The sequence below is a fragment of the Chanodichthys erythropterus genome, chromosome 18 (assembly GCF_024489055.1).
Source record: "Chanodichthys erythropterus isolate Z2021 chromosome 18, ASM2448905v1, whole genome shotgun sequence".
NCBI classification, from domain to species: domain Eukaryota; kingdom Metazoa; phylum Chordata; class Actinopteri; order Cypriniformes; family Xenocyprididae; genus Chanodichthys; species Chanodichthys erythropterus.
Genome location: NC_090238.1, coordinates 28,955,164 through 28,971,446, shown reverse-complemented (window position 1 = coordinate 28,971,446; position 16,283 = coordinate 28,955,164). Strand labels below are relative to the sequence as shown.

General features: G+C 33.8%; 2 gene segments (V, D, J or C); both read left to right on the top strand.

The window, feature by feature from the left end:
* The first annotated feature begins 2,893 nt into the window (after nt 1-2,893).
* On the top strand, nt 2,894-11,706 carry LOC137007054 (T cell receptor beta chain MC.7.G5-like). The segment is given in 5 exon segments: nt 2,894-3,056; nt 10,288-10,635; nt 10,751-10,768; nt 10,890-10,993; nt 11,303-11,706. Coding segments are annotated over 5 exon segments (546 nt in total).
* A 147-nt stretch (nt 11,707-11,853) lies between these two features.
* Nucleotides 11,854-15,999, top strand: LOC137007055 (T-cell receptor beta-2 chain C region-like). The segment is given in 4 exon segments: nt 11,854-12,244; nt 14,548-14,895; nt 15,199-15,302; nt 15,667-15,999. Coding segments are annotated over 4 exon segments (543 nt in total).
* Nucleotides 16,000-16,283: the final 284 nt, after the last annotated feature.

Genomic DNA, 16,283 nt, shown 5'->3' with positions numbered 1-16,283 from the left:
CGAGACGAGGCTCTGGAAGATATGATGAGACGAGACGAGGCTCTGGAAGATATGATGAGACGAGAAGAAGCTCTGGAAGATCTGATGAGACGAGACGAGGCTCTGGAAGATATGATGAGATGAGACGAGGCTCTGGAAGATATGATGAGACGAGAAGAAGCTCTGGAAGATCTGATGAGGCGAGACGAGGCTCTGGAAGATATGATGAGACGAGACGAAGCTCTGGAAGATCTGATGAGACGAAACGAGGCTCTGGAAGATATGATGAGACGAGACGAGGCTCTGGAAGATCTGATGAGACGAGACGAGGCTCTGGAAGATATGATAAGACGAGACAAGGCTCTGGAAGATATGATGAGACGAGACGAGGCTCTGGAAGATCTGATGAGACGAGACAAGGCTCTGGAAGATATGATGAGATGAGACAAGGCTCTGGAAGATCTGATGAGACGAAGCTCTGGAAGATCTGATGAGACGAGACGAGGCTCTGGAAGATATGATGAGACGAGACGAGGCTCTGGAAGATATGATGAGATGAGACGAGGCTCTGGAAGATATGATGAGATGAGACGAGGCTCTGGAAGATATGATGAGACGAGACGAGGCTCTGGAAGATATGATGAGACGAGACGAGGCTCTGGAAGATCTGATGAGACGAGACGAAGCTCTGGAAGATCTGATGAGACGAGACGAAGCTCTGGAAGATATGATGAGATGAGGCTCTGGAAGATCTGATGAAGTGAGACTCTGGAAGATTTGCTTAGACAGGAGCTCAGAAAAGCCCTCCAGGGCGCTGACTGGAATGTTCTTTTTGGTCATGTTAAGATGGACAGGAAACTCTGGGACAACCACGAGGCTGGATTCTAGGACTGGACCAAACACTGGACTGGACTCATAGATTTAAGCAGGCTCTGGAGCATATTCAAAGGACTGGAGCAGGCTCTGGAGCAGACTCATATGTGCTCAGCCAACACAAACCCAATAGCAGTGGCCATAATGACTACTATATATTACTACATATGATTACTATAGTAAGTACATGTAATGCATAGAAAACAAACAAACAAACAAACAAACAAACAAACACTAAAAGTGTTACTAAAACAACAATCAGTAACACTTAAGAATAAGGTCTCATTAATGCATTTACTAACAATGAGTAATACATTTGTAACCGTATTTTAAATTAATATTTATTATTATTTTATATTTTAATATTAACATTGTATAAACACAGCAGTTCATTGTTAATTCAGGTCCAATAAAAACTATTAACAGATACAATTTTTTACTTTAGTAATGTATTAGTAAATGTTAAAATTAACATTAATTAAGATTAATAAGATTAACATTGTTAACAAATGTATTTAAGTTATGTTAACCAATGGAACCTTCCCTGAAAAAAAAATAACATCTAAATTAACAGTTTTTATTCAAGTCAAAAATAGTATTTAATATCAACCAAAATGCATTAATATGTGCTAAAAAAAAAAGATTTTTGGGCGGTTGAAACAAGTTAAAAATAGCTCTTTAAGGTAATACTTGCAGGTTACCACTTACAATAAAGTGTTAAAGTGGTAAAGTGTTACAGAAGTGCTTTACAGACTTAAAACATAGAGCAGATACAGTACCTCTGATGATTGTAACATATGGATGTGGGAGGGGTCGGCAAACTGTCATAGAGACATTTTTAGGTGGAGACATCTGCACCTGCCCAAATTCTCAGTAATCACAGAAATAGCAACATAGAGTTTATACAGATAGACATAAAAAAAGAACATGTGCAAGAGAATGATGAAAAATAAAGATAAAATGGGGGTTGGGGGGGAGAGTGGGGGGAAAGAGAGCAAGAGAATTTTTTGTTTTTGTATAATGTTTTAGCACCGTGGGGACAGGGGGCCACGGTGATACAATCCCATAGAGCCGCTGTACAAAAACCTCCCTCAATGTACAGTCAATTATTAGATGGCGACAAATAATAACACTGCAAAGATTTCTCATGGATTTCAATATTAAATATAACAGATATCTAGGACAGAAGGAGCAATAATATTTTAAGTAATTCCCACATTTTAATGAATTTGAACACATTTTATTGGCGGTAAATACAAGTATGTGTATTTGAAGTCGGACTTGATTGGATTATTGGATATTTTTTCCTTGTGGCAAATAAATGTATATTTCACATTTACATGCTTTTACATCAAACAACCTCCTGGGAGACAAACTGTTATGGAATGAATGGACTTTTATATGACCATGGAAAAAGAGGATTCTAATGCAAATTTCGGAGCACTCATTAACGATGTGCCTCTGGCTCACAAGCGTACTTTGGAAGTGGAACAAAACTGACAGTTTTAGGTAAGTTTACTTGATTTAATTGGTTAAATGCTCTTACTGTGTAGTGTTCGAATATTGTCCTTCCATTTATTATGACTCGACTATGAAAGCAGTAGGGAAGGGGCCCATTCAAAAAAAGCTTTTAACTATTTGTAACATCTGACACTTGTGTCATAAATTTGTGCATACAATCTCACTGTGACAATGCGTATCAAGCATACTTCGGAGCTGGAACAAAATTAACAGTTGTAGGTAAGAAACACTTTTGACTATGCTAAAATGTAGGCCTATGCGACAAAAATATTTGTTGACCTCAAGTGGCTGATGATTGTCCATTAAAGTAAAATATAGTATTCAATTTGAGACCCTTTTTGACATGACTGTTGTATGCTGTGCCAATTATGAGGCCTATTTTGGTAGCGGCACCAAATTAACTGTTCTTGGTAAGTACTACTTCAACTTCAGTTGGAAGCTTTTACGCATTTACTTTCTTGTCTTTTGAGTTGATAATTTAACGTAACATGTTTGAAAATATAAAATGTGTATTTTGGGAGAACAATGAGGGAAAAGATATCCCAACACTATAAAAAGAACCATATACAAGTTTAGTAAATGTAAGGGTTATGCAGTCGAAGTCATTTTATCAGTGAGCTGCATGCTGTGCTTTGGAACTAGCCAGGCTTTCTTTGGTGAAGGGACAAGATTGACTGTTCTAGGTAAGTAAAATGTAAATGTAAAAGACAATTCAAATAATGGGAATACCAATGGGAATTGCATAATATAGTGGAGTACATTTTTGTAAGCTAGAAGTTAGTGATACGGTCTTGATACTCTGTGCTCAAACACGCAAGCATACTTTGGAAGCGGCACCAAACTTACTGTTTTAGGTAAGAAAAACAATTTTAAATCTTCTAGAAATACTAAGTGGAATGACACAAAAAGTATCAAAACTTCAAAAATAGTTGCCAAAGTAATATCTTCATTGTGTCTAATGATTGAGTTTGTTCGTGACTAGGTTTTAAAACATCAAAGATTTGCAAAGTATTATTAGATAGTGTCTTTGTATCATGTTCTATTGTTTAAGTTGTTCCTTATTGAAGTTGTTATAGCCAGTGTCAATTAGTAGAAAATCTTTAGTGGAGTTTTTTACCGTCAATCGACATCAGTGTAATCAGTACAGTCCTGCACACTTTGGCAGTGGAACTAAACTTACAGTAACAGGTGAGACATTTTGACTAAATTTGTTGGATTGATATTATTAGGTGCTGAAATTTGTGGATAATTTTTTTGGAAACAAGTCTGTAACCAGCTGTTGATTAGTGTCCAGACCTGGCACATATCATAGACATTTTATTAGTGCATTCATATGCTGTGTCTACTACTGGACAGGCTCATTTTGGTGAAGGAACAAAGTTAACTGTACTTGGTAAGAAACACACTTCATACTATTAAAATGGCAATGCTTAATCAAATAGTAAGGGTTCTATTCAAAATTTCTGATAACAGTTAGTGTGTGTACATGTTGGTCAAACTTTATATTAGAGTTAATGCATTTTGAGTTTTTTCTGACCCAAAACGCTTTGTTTTATTTGCATTGAAAAATTACTCTATATTGTGGAATTAGTGATGGCATATGGATAGTTTTAAGAGTAGAGGAGGTTTTATCTGTAGCGTAGAATCAGTGTGAACAACTACAACCCTGCATACTTTGGTATTGGAACCAAACTCACAGTTCTAGGTAAGAAATATTTTGCCTTAACTTTTCATAACTTGCTGCATCATTGCATGAAAACTAAGAAAAAATGTCTCTGATGACTCCTTCACTGATATTATTTGATATTAGGCTTCAAGAAACATTGTGTAATTTTATCAGTAGCAAAAATAAGTCAAATTAGTAAAAATCATCTTCCTTGTTTTAGATAAAATGGCTAAGTAACATTTCTGAAGCCTCAATGTTTAGAAAAATCACATGACTTAAGTCCACAGAGTCTGAGTAATTTTATTAGTGCACATGTGTGCTGTGACTCTGGTGGAGGTGGACAAGCTTTCTTCGGCGATGGAACAAAATTAACAGTTCTTGGTAAGACATAAAACTAAAGTTCTATTAATAAGCTGACATTTACAAACATGTTGTAAATATTAGAAATACCTTAAAGTTCAATATATAAGAAATGGCTTGAGGAGGTTTCATCTGTAGCATAGAATCAGTGTGATCAGTACGACCCAGCATACTTTGGAAGCGGCACTAAACTTACAGTTCTAGGTGAGTAAGTCAAAAATCTTGATGCTCAGGCCTAATGATATGTTATTTATTGAGTAGACTATGTAGAATCTTCAAAATAATAATCTGTGTGTATGACATAGACATAGCATTTGCTTTGGCGTCTTGGGTAAATTTGTTAGTGCACATGAGTGCTGTGACACTGGTGCTTCTCAGGCTTACTTTGGCAGTGGAACAAAGTTAACTGTATTAGGTAAGAAAAATCTGTTTTTACAATTAAGTCAGATAATATGAGTGGCAAAGTCTACATGATCATTTCAACCAAGCATACAGGGAAACGACACTAAACTTACAGTTCTAGATGAGTAAATCAAGTATCTTGATGTTCAGGCCTAAAGAAATGTTATTTATTGAGTAGACTATGTAGAATCTTCCAAAAAATATTGTGTGTATCACATAGACATAGCATTTGCTTTGGCATCTTGGGTAAATTTGTTAGTGCACATGTGCACTGTGACTCTGGTGGTTTGCAAGCTTACTTTGGCAGTGGAACAAAGTTAACTGTATTAGGTAAGAAAAATCAATTTTTTATAATTATGTCAGATAATATAAGTGGCAAAGTCTACATGATCTCAACTATATAGCTGAGGTTTTAACTGTAGCTTAGTATCAGTGTGAACACTGGCACTCCTGCATACTTTGGCAAAGGCACTAAACTTACAGTCCTAGGTGAGTAATTTCAGTATTCTGTGTGATATATAAAACCTTATCGATATATGTAGCTATGTATTGTTTAGGTTTTTACTAACTTTAATATGCAATGAATCTTCTAAGTTATGCTGTCTTTGTATTATATTTATGAAATGACTTCAATGAGCACACTGGCAATAAGTAATTGAAGTAAATTTGATTGATATAGTTGAGCAGCATTTCTGAGGCATTTAAGTTAAAACAGAAATGGCATTTGCCACCCTGAGTGAATTTGTTAGCACACATGAGTGCTGTGACTCTGGTACTTATCCAGCTTACTTTGGCAGCGGAACAAAGTTAACTGTATTAGGTAAGAAAACCCCTTTTTTTTTAAATTATGTCAGATAATCTGAGTGGCAAAGTCTACATGATCTTGACTATAGCTGAGGTTTTAATTGTAGCTTAGTATCAGTGTGAACACTGATCCTGCATACTTTGGCAAAGGCACTAAACTTACAGTCCTAGGTGAGTAATTTCAGCATTCTGTGTGATATATAAAACCTTATCAATATATTATAGAAATGTAGCTGTGTGATGTTTAGGTGATGTTGATGGAGTTGAGCAGCATTCATGAGGCATTTAAGTTAAAAAAGAAATTGCAGTTTGCTGCTCTGAGTGAATTTGCTAGCGCACATGAGTGCTGTGACACTGGTAGTTATCCAGCATACTTTGGCAGTGGGACAAAGTTAACTGTATTAGGTAAGAAAAATCATATATATATATTTTTTTTAAAATTATGTCAGATAATTTGAGCAGCAAGTCTGCATGATCTCGGCTATAGCTGAGGTTTTAACTGTAGCTTAGTATCAGTGTGAACACTGGCGATCCTGCATATTTTGGCGATGGCACTAAACTTACAGTCCTAGGTGAGTAATTTCAGTATTCTGCATGATATATAAATCCTTATCAAGATATTACAGAAATGTAGCTGTGTGATGTTTAGGTATTTATCGACTTTGATATGCAATGAAGCTTCTAAGTTATGTCGTTTGTATTTTATACTTATGAAATGACTTAAATGAGCACAGTGGCCATAAGTAATTGAAGTTAATTTGATGGATATAGTCTAGCAGCATTCATGAGGCATTTAAGTTAAAACAGAACTTGCATTTGCCACACTGAGTGAATTTGTTAGCGCACATGAATGCTGTGACTCTGGTGGTTATCAAGCTTACTTCGGCAGTGGAACAAAGCTAACTGTTCTGGGTAAGAATATTCAAAAGATTTTCATTCTACTTCATTGATTGCCATTGGCATGTCTATGCTAAACAGTAAAGCACAATGCACTTATGGCAAATGGAAGTTAATAATTTGCATGTTGCTATGTGATATCTAAAATAATATTCAAATGAAATTAATTGAATTGGAATACTTCTCAGTAATCTTGAGATAATCATTCTTTAAAATGAAGTTAGATGTGTCGAGGTGAGTAGCATAGTTCATGATTTTGACTATCTGAGGTATTAACAGTTGCATAGAATCAGTGTGAACATGGGTAGTGAAGCACACTTTGGCGAAGGTACTAAACTTACAGTCCTAGGTGAGTAATTTGCTTAATATTTATGAACTTACAAGGATATTTAGAAACATACACTGCCTATTTGATGTTCAGGTCTGAAAAGATGTTATTTTTTTGAGAACTTTCAAGATTATATTGTTTTATATCTCTTGGATGTATATATTATATAGCAAATTACTTGTTCTATAGTACTGTAGGTATTGTTATGATATTCACAGTACATTCAAGCAAAAACAGAAGCTAGGCTTTAGCATTTGGTGTCTTGAGTAAATTTGTTAGTGCACATGTGTGCTGTGACACTGGTGGTGGTCAGGCTTATTTCGGCACTGGAACAAAGTTAACTGTACTGGGTAAGAAACATCAAACACTTCTATGCTATTTAATTGATTGGCATTAATAACATTTGTATGTTAGACTTAAAGCACAATGTGATTTGTTTTACATTAGAGGAGGTCATTAACAAAAGTAAAATTGCAATATGTCACCTAAAATTGATGATGTGATATTGGGTGAACTGGGAGTTCTTGAGAATCTAATTATGTCTTTAAAATTAGGTTAGATATAGTGGGATAGGTTGCATTGTTTATATGAATCCAACTGTAGCTAAGGTTTTAACTGTAGCATAGAATCAGTGTGAACTCTGGATATGCTGCACACTTTGGTGATGGCACTAAACTTACAGTTTTAGGTGAGTAATTTGAGTATTATATGTGATTTCTAAAGCTTAATATTCAGGCACATAAGTTACCTAGGATTGTGGTATTCTCGTGAATTAGAAGAACTAGAATAGTCTTTAAAAATGTAGTTAGATGATACTAGGAACATGCTCTGCAGTGTATTTGAAGTTTTAACTGTAGCTTAGAATCATTGTGAACAATCGCAGCCTGCATACTTTGGCAAAGGCACTAAACTAACAGTTCTAGGTGAGTAACTTAAGTATTATGTCTGATATTTATAATCTAATATTTTAATAGAATATCTAATTTTGGTATACACATGCATCAGAAGAACTGAAATAGGTGTAGTCTTTAAAATAGAAGTTAGATGGGACAAGTTAGTCAGTGTTCATATAATCTCAAGTATAGCTGAGGTTTTAACTGTAGCTTGGAATCATTGTGAACAATCAATACCCTGCATACTTTGGCAATGGCACTAAACTAACAGTTCTAGGTGAGTAATTTCAGTATTATATCTGATATTTATAAACAAATATTTCAATAGAATATCTAATTTTGGTATACGCATGCATCAGAAGAACTGGAATAGGTGTAGTCTATAAAAATGAAGTTAGTTATAGTGGGATAAGTTAGTCAATGTTCATATGATCTCCAGTATAGCTGAGGTTTTAACTGTAGCTTGGAATCATTGTGAACAATCAAAGCCCTGCATACTTTGGCAAAGGCACTAAACTAACAGTTCTAGGTGAGTAAATTGAGTATTCTGCTATTTAAAAGATTTTTATTAGGGTATCTCAAATGAGGGTGAATTGGACTAGTTAACTCATCTTTAAGAATAAATAAATAAATAGTGGGATATGTTTACAAAATCTACACCATAGCTGAGGTTTTAACAGTAGCATAAAATCAGTGTGAACAATGCCAACCCTGCATACTTTGGCAGTGGTACTAAACTTACAGTTCTAGGTGAGTAAACAGAACATTCTGATCTTTAAGAACTTCATTTAGTATATCTAAAATGACAATGTTAATTAGAACTGGAGAAGTGAACTTGTCTTAAAGAACAGAGTTATATATAGTAGGAGAAGTGGCATTGTTACATGATCTCTATAGCTGAGGTTTTGACTGCAGCTTAGAATCAGTGTGAACAATAACAGTCCTGCACACTTTGGCAGTGGCACCAAACTTACAGTTTTAGGTAAGAAAATATATTTTTGTTTGCTTGTCTCTTAGTATTTTATGAGTTTGTTGGTATGTTCTGTGAATAAATGTAAAAAAGTATTTCTTTAATACTGCAGTTAATAAGTACAACTAAATCAAAACTGGCATTAGAGTCTGAGGTACCAGAATAACAGAATAACTGCCTTTAGGCAAGCTATTTGCTTTACTATCACTCAAATCATCCATGATGTTTAATTTGGCGATATGGAAGCTTTTTGTTTTTCTGAAAAGTTTTGATAAATTTATTGTATATGGTATTTAAAATCAGGCCCACTACAATTAGTCTGCAGCGGTGTTTAAAATATGCTTAGTGTTAATTCAAACGTTGTAGAAGACAATCAGGTTAAAGTGATAGGAAGAGTTTTACTGCAGCTGTTGAGCAGTGTGAACAACAGACCTGCATACTTTGGCCAGGGGACCAAACTCACTGTTCTAGGTAAGAGATTAAATAATGTTGTTTTTTAAGTTTGTTTGGGATAACTGTGAAGTACTTTGCATGGTCAGAATAGCTAATGTCAATTGTTGAATATATAGGTGTAGTTATACATGTAGTTTTTCTAGATCTGAGTGTTGAAGCAGTTCATTGGAAACTCTTGTTGTTTTGCACTATATGAATCAGTGATTTATAAGCCTGTAATAATGATACTATTCTGTATGCTCTATCAAGTAAGATTGTTCCTATGAGCTGCATATAACTGTGAGCTGAGAGCAGATACATCAGTTTCATGTAAAGTTGTTTGTGGTTTTCCTGTTGAAGAAGCAATTGAGCACATAAACTGTAGAAATGCAACCTCATTATTCACTAGATTCCTTGTAGTAAAATACTCTGAATTTAGTTTAATATGGTAACATTATCCAGAAAAAGTTGTTAATAAACAGTGTTTTCACTCTTAATGTTTGTTGTGCACTGGCACATATCCTGCAATTTCAGTGAGGGACCAAACTGTTCTTAAGAATTTTGGGTCCCACTTTATATTGTGTCTTTAAGTACTACTAACATTTAAATTAATCATTTGATACAATGCACTTAATATGTACATACATGTTTTTGTTGTACTTAAATTATTATAAAATCTGCAGGTAATTACATCTGTAATTAATTTCTGTAATTACATGTATAATTACACTGTTGACACTTCCCTTACCTTTTAATCCACCCTTAAATCTAACCATACCACCAAACCTGTCCCTAACCTTACTTATATCCCACCTCAATAGCAGAAAAAGTGTTTTACAATACAACATGAACACTATAAGTATTTATTTTTTTAAGTAAGTACAATGTAATGACCGAATTTTTAATTGTGATTTGCCTTTCTCTGCTTTCAGTAATTGAGTTTGTTTTTGGAATTCAGGCTTTTATGTCTTTTATAATAATAATAATAATAATAATAATGAGAAGAAGAAGAAGAACGTTAACTTCATTAAAATGCATAATACTGAAAAAAGTTTCAGTAGACTGAAATGTCAAGGGAGGAAACAGTCTCCAAAATTGTTCATGTATATATGATTAAGTTATGTATTTCTTACTGTCATATGCTTATACTATTATTTTACAGATCATAAAGTCAGTAATCAAGATGAAATAAATGTCACAATTATAAAACCCTCTGATAAGGAGAGCTGTAAGCCGACGGTGACTCTTGTGTGTGTGGCCAAGAACTTCTACCCAGACCATGTGAGCATAAAATGGACGGTTGGAGGCGAACCAAGAACCGATGGTGTGGCGACAGACCCTAATGCCATCCGAGACGAAACAAAAAAACCTTTCACCATATCCAGCAGACTTAAAGTCTCTAGAAAAGAATGGAACAACCCAAAAACTGAATTCAAATGTACATTGACGTTCTACAATGGAACCCACAGTTTGGAGGTTCCGAATGAAAATCCGGTCTATGGAATTGCAGGTATACATTACAGATAAGTTAGATGAAAGATAAAAAAGAAAGTGCTGAATTTGAATGTAATGTGTTTTCATATTTTAATATTTGGGTCTTCTAATTCATTATCATCTAATTGCAGGGAGTGGTTATACCCGAGGTAAGGATTTCCTCTTTTCTTTTTTAATGTCTTTTTCCAAAAGATGAATGTTAGGAATTAGAATCAAAGGTTGATCAGTAATGCTATTTTGAATAATATGATTTGTTCTCTTAATCTGCAGAGGACTATGTAAATTCATCACAGATGATAAAGCTGTCATACGGCGTGTTCATTGCTAAGAGTGCACTGTATGGCCTGGTCATCTTTGTGTATGTATGGAGAAAGGTAAGGCTGATTAACTTCTAATTAGTTTAAATAATAAATAAGTATAGAGGGATATTAACATCATAAGCAACTTGTTGTGTTTGGTTACATATATATTACTACAATTTTAAAATTGTGGTTATACAGCAGATAGATAGATAGATAGATAGATAGATAGATAGATAGATAGATAGATAGATAGATAGATAGATAGATAGATAGATAGATAGATAGATAGATAGATAGATAGATAGATAGATAGATAGATAGGTAGATAGATAGATTTTTTTTTTTTCGGAATGTGTAAATGTTTATGTATTTGTTTTACAGGGTTCAGGAAAGTGAATGAACTGGACATGTCTGGATTGATGAAGTTACCAAGAAGACTCTCTCCATTTACTTTATCCAGGAGAAGAGATGCTGTATGACTGAAGATTCTCTCTAGTTTTTATTTCTCTCTTTTATTGCTCTTTTCTGAATATTTATCCCAATGAAAGTGATGCTTCAGGTCAGATTAATCATAAAATCTAGTTTACTACCCTGCTTTATTTTTTTCTTTTCTTGTTTCCTTGCTATTTAGTAAGAATTGATAATGATAGTATACTACTATAAATAGACTTAACAGAAGTTAATATAATTCATTATTTTACACATTGAGATTTACTGTATTTTGTTTCTATTTTATTTTGTATTATAAATAACACAAATAAAATACATGACGCATGGATATTATCCCATCTTGTTTATTTTATAGGCACATAGTTCACAAATTCAAGACTATTAGCTAATTGACAGCTTTTATTTTTGCTGTAGCTAAACTGGTAGAGCATGTGGCGCTAGTAATGCCAAGGTCATTGGTTTGATTCCCAGGGAACACAAATAAATTGTTTACCTTTTATAGTCCATCTGTAGTTAATAACCTTTATAGGACTTACTACACTGATCTCCAAACTACTGTGAATCAAGTCATAACATGGTAACAATGATGTAAGTGGTTGGTTATATCCTGTAGCCTACAGTATGTGGTCTTTATGTTCCCTGAGAGACCCTCTAGTGAATACACTGTTACTGAGCACTAAACATTGTTATAAGCAAGAAATTACTTTTAGTGGTCACTCTTTGTCTCTTCTTGCAGAAACATGTTCCAGAGTCTTTAAGTAACTAGTTGCAGGTGAATTTTTCTATCATCTGAATGAAAACGAAGACAACCTCTAAGCATGTATTATTGCGATATTTATTTCCAGTTTACGCCACCACCATTTAAAAAATGGGGTAAAAAATTCTACATTTTCAGTTTACTGAATGCTACAGACTTGTACCTGAACACTTTATGAAGGTTTTTCTCAAACTGTACATCCTATTCATCCCATGTTTTTGAACACTCTGTGATTATCAAACATAAATAGAACATGTTCATTGTTAATATGATGAACTACACATAGTGTATCTGTGTGAACTTGAGTACAAATTACTTCATATCCACCAGACTGGATGCCCAGTTGGTAAAATTAATTGCAAAAACAATGAACAGTGAAGTTAGTTCTAATAAAATCTCTAGCATCATTTCCCTGCAGAAGGTATTTGGTTTGATATTTTATCCAATACAGTGACATTCATCATTTTTCTGTGTTTTGAGTGTTCTTGGGGCCACTGTATATACTTTTTTGTTCATTTTAATTACTTAAAAAAAAAAAAAAACATAATTGCACAATAAACAAACTAAATTTCAGTCTATACCGTGTGCTCATAAGAGGCCTCTCTGGGTAACAGCTGGGAGGCCACTATGGCTTTCATGGTCTCAAACTGAAAAGGGGCCCCAAAAACAGTGTACCATTGCCCATTATTAGCTGTTAGTTGTTGAGGTTTAGGTAATGAGATAAATCATCGTGTACTAGCTACGCAAAACTAGAATTTGGAGAAGGGACTAAACTGACGGTTCTGGGTAAGTCTGAATTTTTAAACTCTGAAATACTTAAGTAAACATCATTCAATAAATTCACTTATTTGATTTGTGAAATACAGTAAAATGGGTTATATTGTACATGGCATGCAAATGAAAAATGGATTGGCAAAAGACGCAAGGACCAAATTGGCCACTAAAATTTAGACGTATACAAATTATTTTATTTTATATATTTAAAATGTTTATTTAATAATTAAGGATTGTTAGTGTTTTTATCAATAATATATTAATTTCTTATCTATTTTCAATAAGTAAACTGGTGAAAATTTCAGCTACAATAATACATAAAGGTAAAAACAATGATTTAAAATATGTGTTGAAAGCATAAAAACTATTTAAAATCGCATACAAACAAAACCATCTAAACATTTAAATGTAGTTTAAACAAAGCAGCAAGATCACGCAAGTTGCTATGTGCATTTGTTTGAATAGATACAGTATTTAATCCACATTCTGTACAAAATGTACAGAAAGATTACTTTTAATTTTACAAAATTAGCATAAATCACTCTTTAGTACAATGATACAAAATACATAACACTCTAAAAAATGCTGGGTTAAAAACAACCCAAGTTGGGTTGAAAATGGACAAACCCAGCAATTGGGTTGTTTTAACCCAGCGGTAGGGTTAAATGTTTGTGTTTACTGTATTGCTTAATTAAAATTATGTTGGAAATAAACATTTATTAATGTTCAATGAATAATTATTAAACAATAAACATTTATTAAATTGCTTATTGATACATTTATATTAATAAACTATTAAATTTATATTAATAAAATATTAAAGCTTATTAATAATCATTCACCTTTTGTCTATTATTGCTGTCTCTAATTGCATCTGGTTTTTAATTTCCCAACTATTTTGGGTTCATTTTAAGCTAGCCATATAGCAATTTTTAAATAATAGTTGGTTTAAATAAAACTACCCAGCAGGTTGGGCAAACATTTAACCCAAACGCTGGGATAAAACAACCCAATCGCTGGGTTTGTCTATTTTCAACCCAACTTGGGTTGTTTTTAACCCAGCATTTTTTAGAGTCTACAGTATCACATATGTTGCTTTTGGGCAACAATCAAATGCAATCACTGTAAAAAAAAAAAAAAAGTAACCAGGCCATGCTATGAATGATCAATTGAAAATCACTGAGTTCACTGAGTCGGTTAAAAATAACAGTAGTAATAACATAGTAATTATTGTATAATAAACTTCCAATAACGCTTTATTTTACAGTGTCCTTGTTACACGTTACATGTAGTTACTCTACACTCTAAAAAATGCTGGGTTGTTTCAACCCAAGTTTGGGTCCAAAATGGACAAACCCAACCATTGGGTTAAATTTTTTAAATGCATTTTTTTTTAACCCAACAGTTGGGTTTGTCCATATTTGACCCAAATTTGGGTTGAAACAACCCAGCATTTTTTAGAGTGTAGTAATTAAACTGTACACAATTACATGCAACTAACTCTAAACCACACCCTAATCCTAACCCTATAGTAAGTACATGTAATAATTACTACTCAGTACTTACATATATAATTACACTGTAACACGGACACCTTAAAATAAAGTGTAACCAAACTTCCTAACACTGTGCTTTCCTTCTCAAGCTACAAACATCACTCTACCTAAAGTCAAGATCCTACCACCATCTCCAGGAGAAATATGTTCCCAGAAAGAGAGAGATTCTAATCTAACTTTAGTGTGTGTGGCGACGGGATTTTATCCCGATCATGTGAGTTTGACTTGGAATGTGAATGGCAAAGAGAGAGCGGACAGTGTATCAACTGACTCCACAGCCCAACAGGACAATACGACATTACTGTACCATATCAGCAGCAGAATGAAAGTTTCTAAAGAAAAGTGGTTGGACCCCAGCAATAAATTCACCTGTATCGTTCGATTCTACATCGGAGAAGATTATGTCAATGTCACAAACACCATAAAGGGTCAAAAAGGTTTGTGAAAATGCAACAAATCTATGTAAACAGGTTATTAGGCTGTAATGCTTGGATATAATTGCAAAATGGAAAGGAAAGCTCTGTGAAATATCTAGCATAATTCCTTTGCAGATTGTTTGATATCTTTATCTATTGCAGTGAGATTGATAGTGTTTCCTAAGTGCTTTTTCAGGCCACTGTATATTCAAAGTTTAGACTATACAAGACAACATAGATTGCTGATATTTAATTGTTTGACAGTCATTGTATTTATGACTTTAAAGTGATGTATCAGCCATGTTTTTATATTGGTGCTTTTAGAGAAGCCAAAGGGATTGAAACTGCTTGGCTTTGGCTACATCCTGTTCCTCAGCAAGAGCCTGCTCTATGCGCTGATTGTGTCTGGTGTTGTGTGGAAACTCAAGGTAATCCCTGAAAACCATAATGCACATATCACACATCAAATATGCATACAGAATATCTAGATGATTTAGGGTACGTTTACACGACAATGGTGTTTTTTCCTTTGCAAAAAAGTTGTCAAAACCAAGCCTGTTCACATTTTTGTAGTTTCTACAGAGACAATAATTGTATTGTTTTTAAAAACTTTGAAACCTGTTTTCAAGAGTTTGCATTTTCAGGCACCCAAAATGACCAAAATGGCAAATGAACGACCAAAACACATAAAAAGTGTTCAGTTTTTAGTTGAAAACAGTGTCGTGTAAACAGCCCCATACGTTGATAGATAAGTGTGATCACATAAGTTAATATGAATTTATTTCGCTGCAGTTTTCAATGAAGATGAAACCATTTCCCGAGGACTGACTATGATCTTTTCCAAAAATGTTCTCCTTGAGAGGCCAGAAATGTCTTTTTGAAAAATATATTTACGAAATGTGTACGATTTCTGTGTATTTCATATTTTAGTAGATTTGTGTAGTTTTGTATGACTTCAAATTATACATAATATGATTTTCTCCTTTTGAATAATAAAATTTTACAAATGCCTCCCAAAAGCTGAACACGTTTTTGCTTGCTAAGCACATGTATCAAAAAAGTTGAATGCATGTAAGTGACTAGTTAGCCTGAAACTTTAATCAGGAATGAACAACTTGCAATGAGAAACAAATTCGGTAGAATATAAAATAATTTTTGGAGTCTACTTTCTGCTATGACTAAAACATCCTGTATTTCTTATTTTGAGGCCTTTGATTACAAGAAACAGAATATTTGCATATGTCTTGTGCAGTGGAAAATATGCACTTTTGGAAAGTGTGGGTTGTTATCTCAGTTATGTAAGAATCTTCCACTGCAATAAGAAAAATAAGACTTTATATGACTTGTGATCTTTATATTTCTCATAATGTGAGCTCTAAAGCTTTTCTAAAATTCCAGGAACAAAGCAT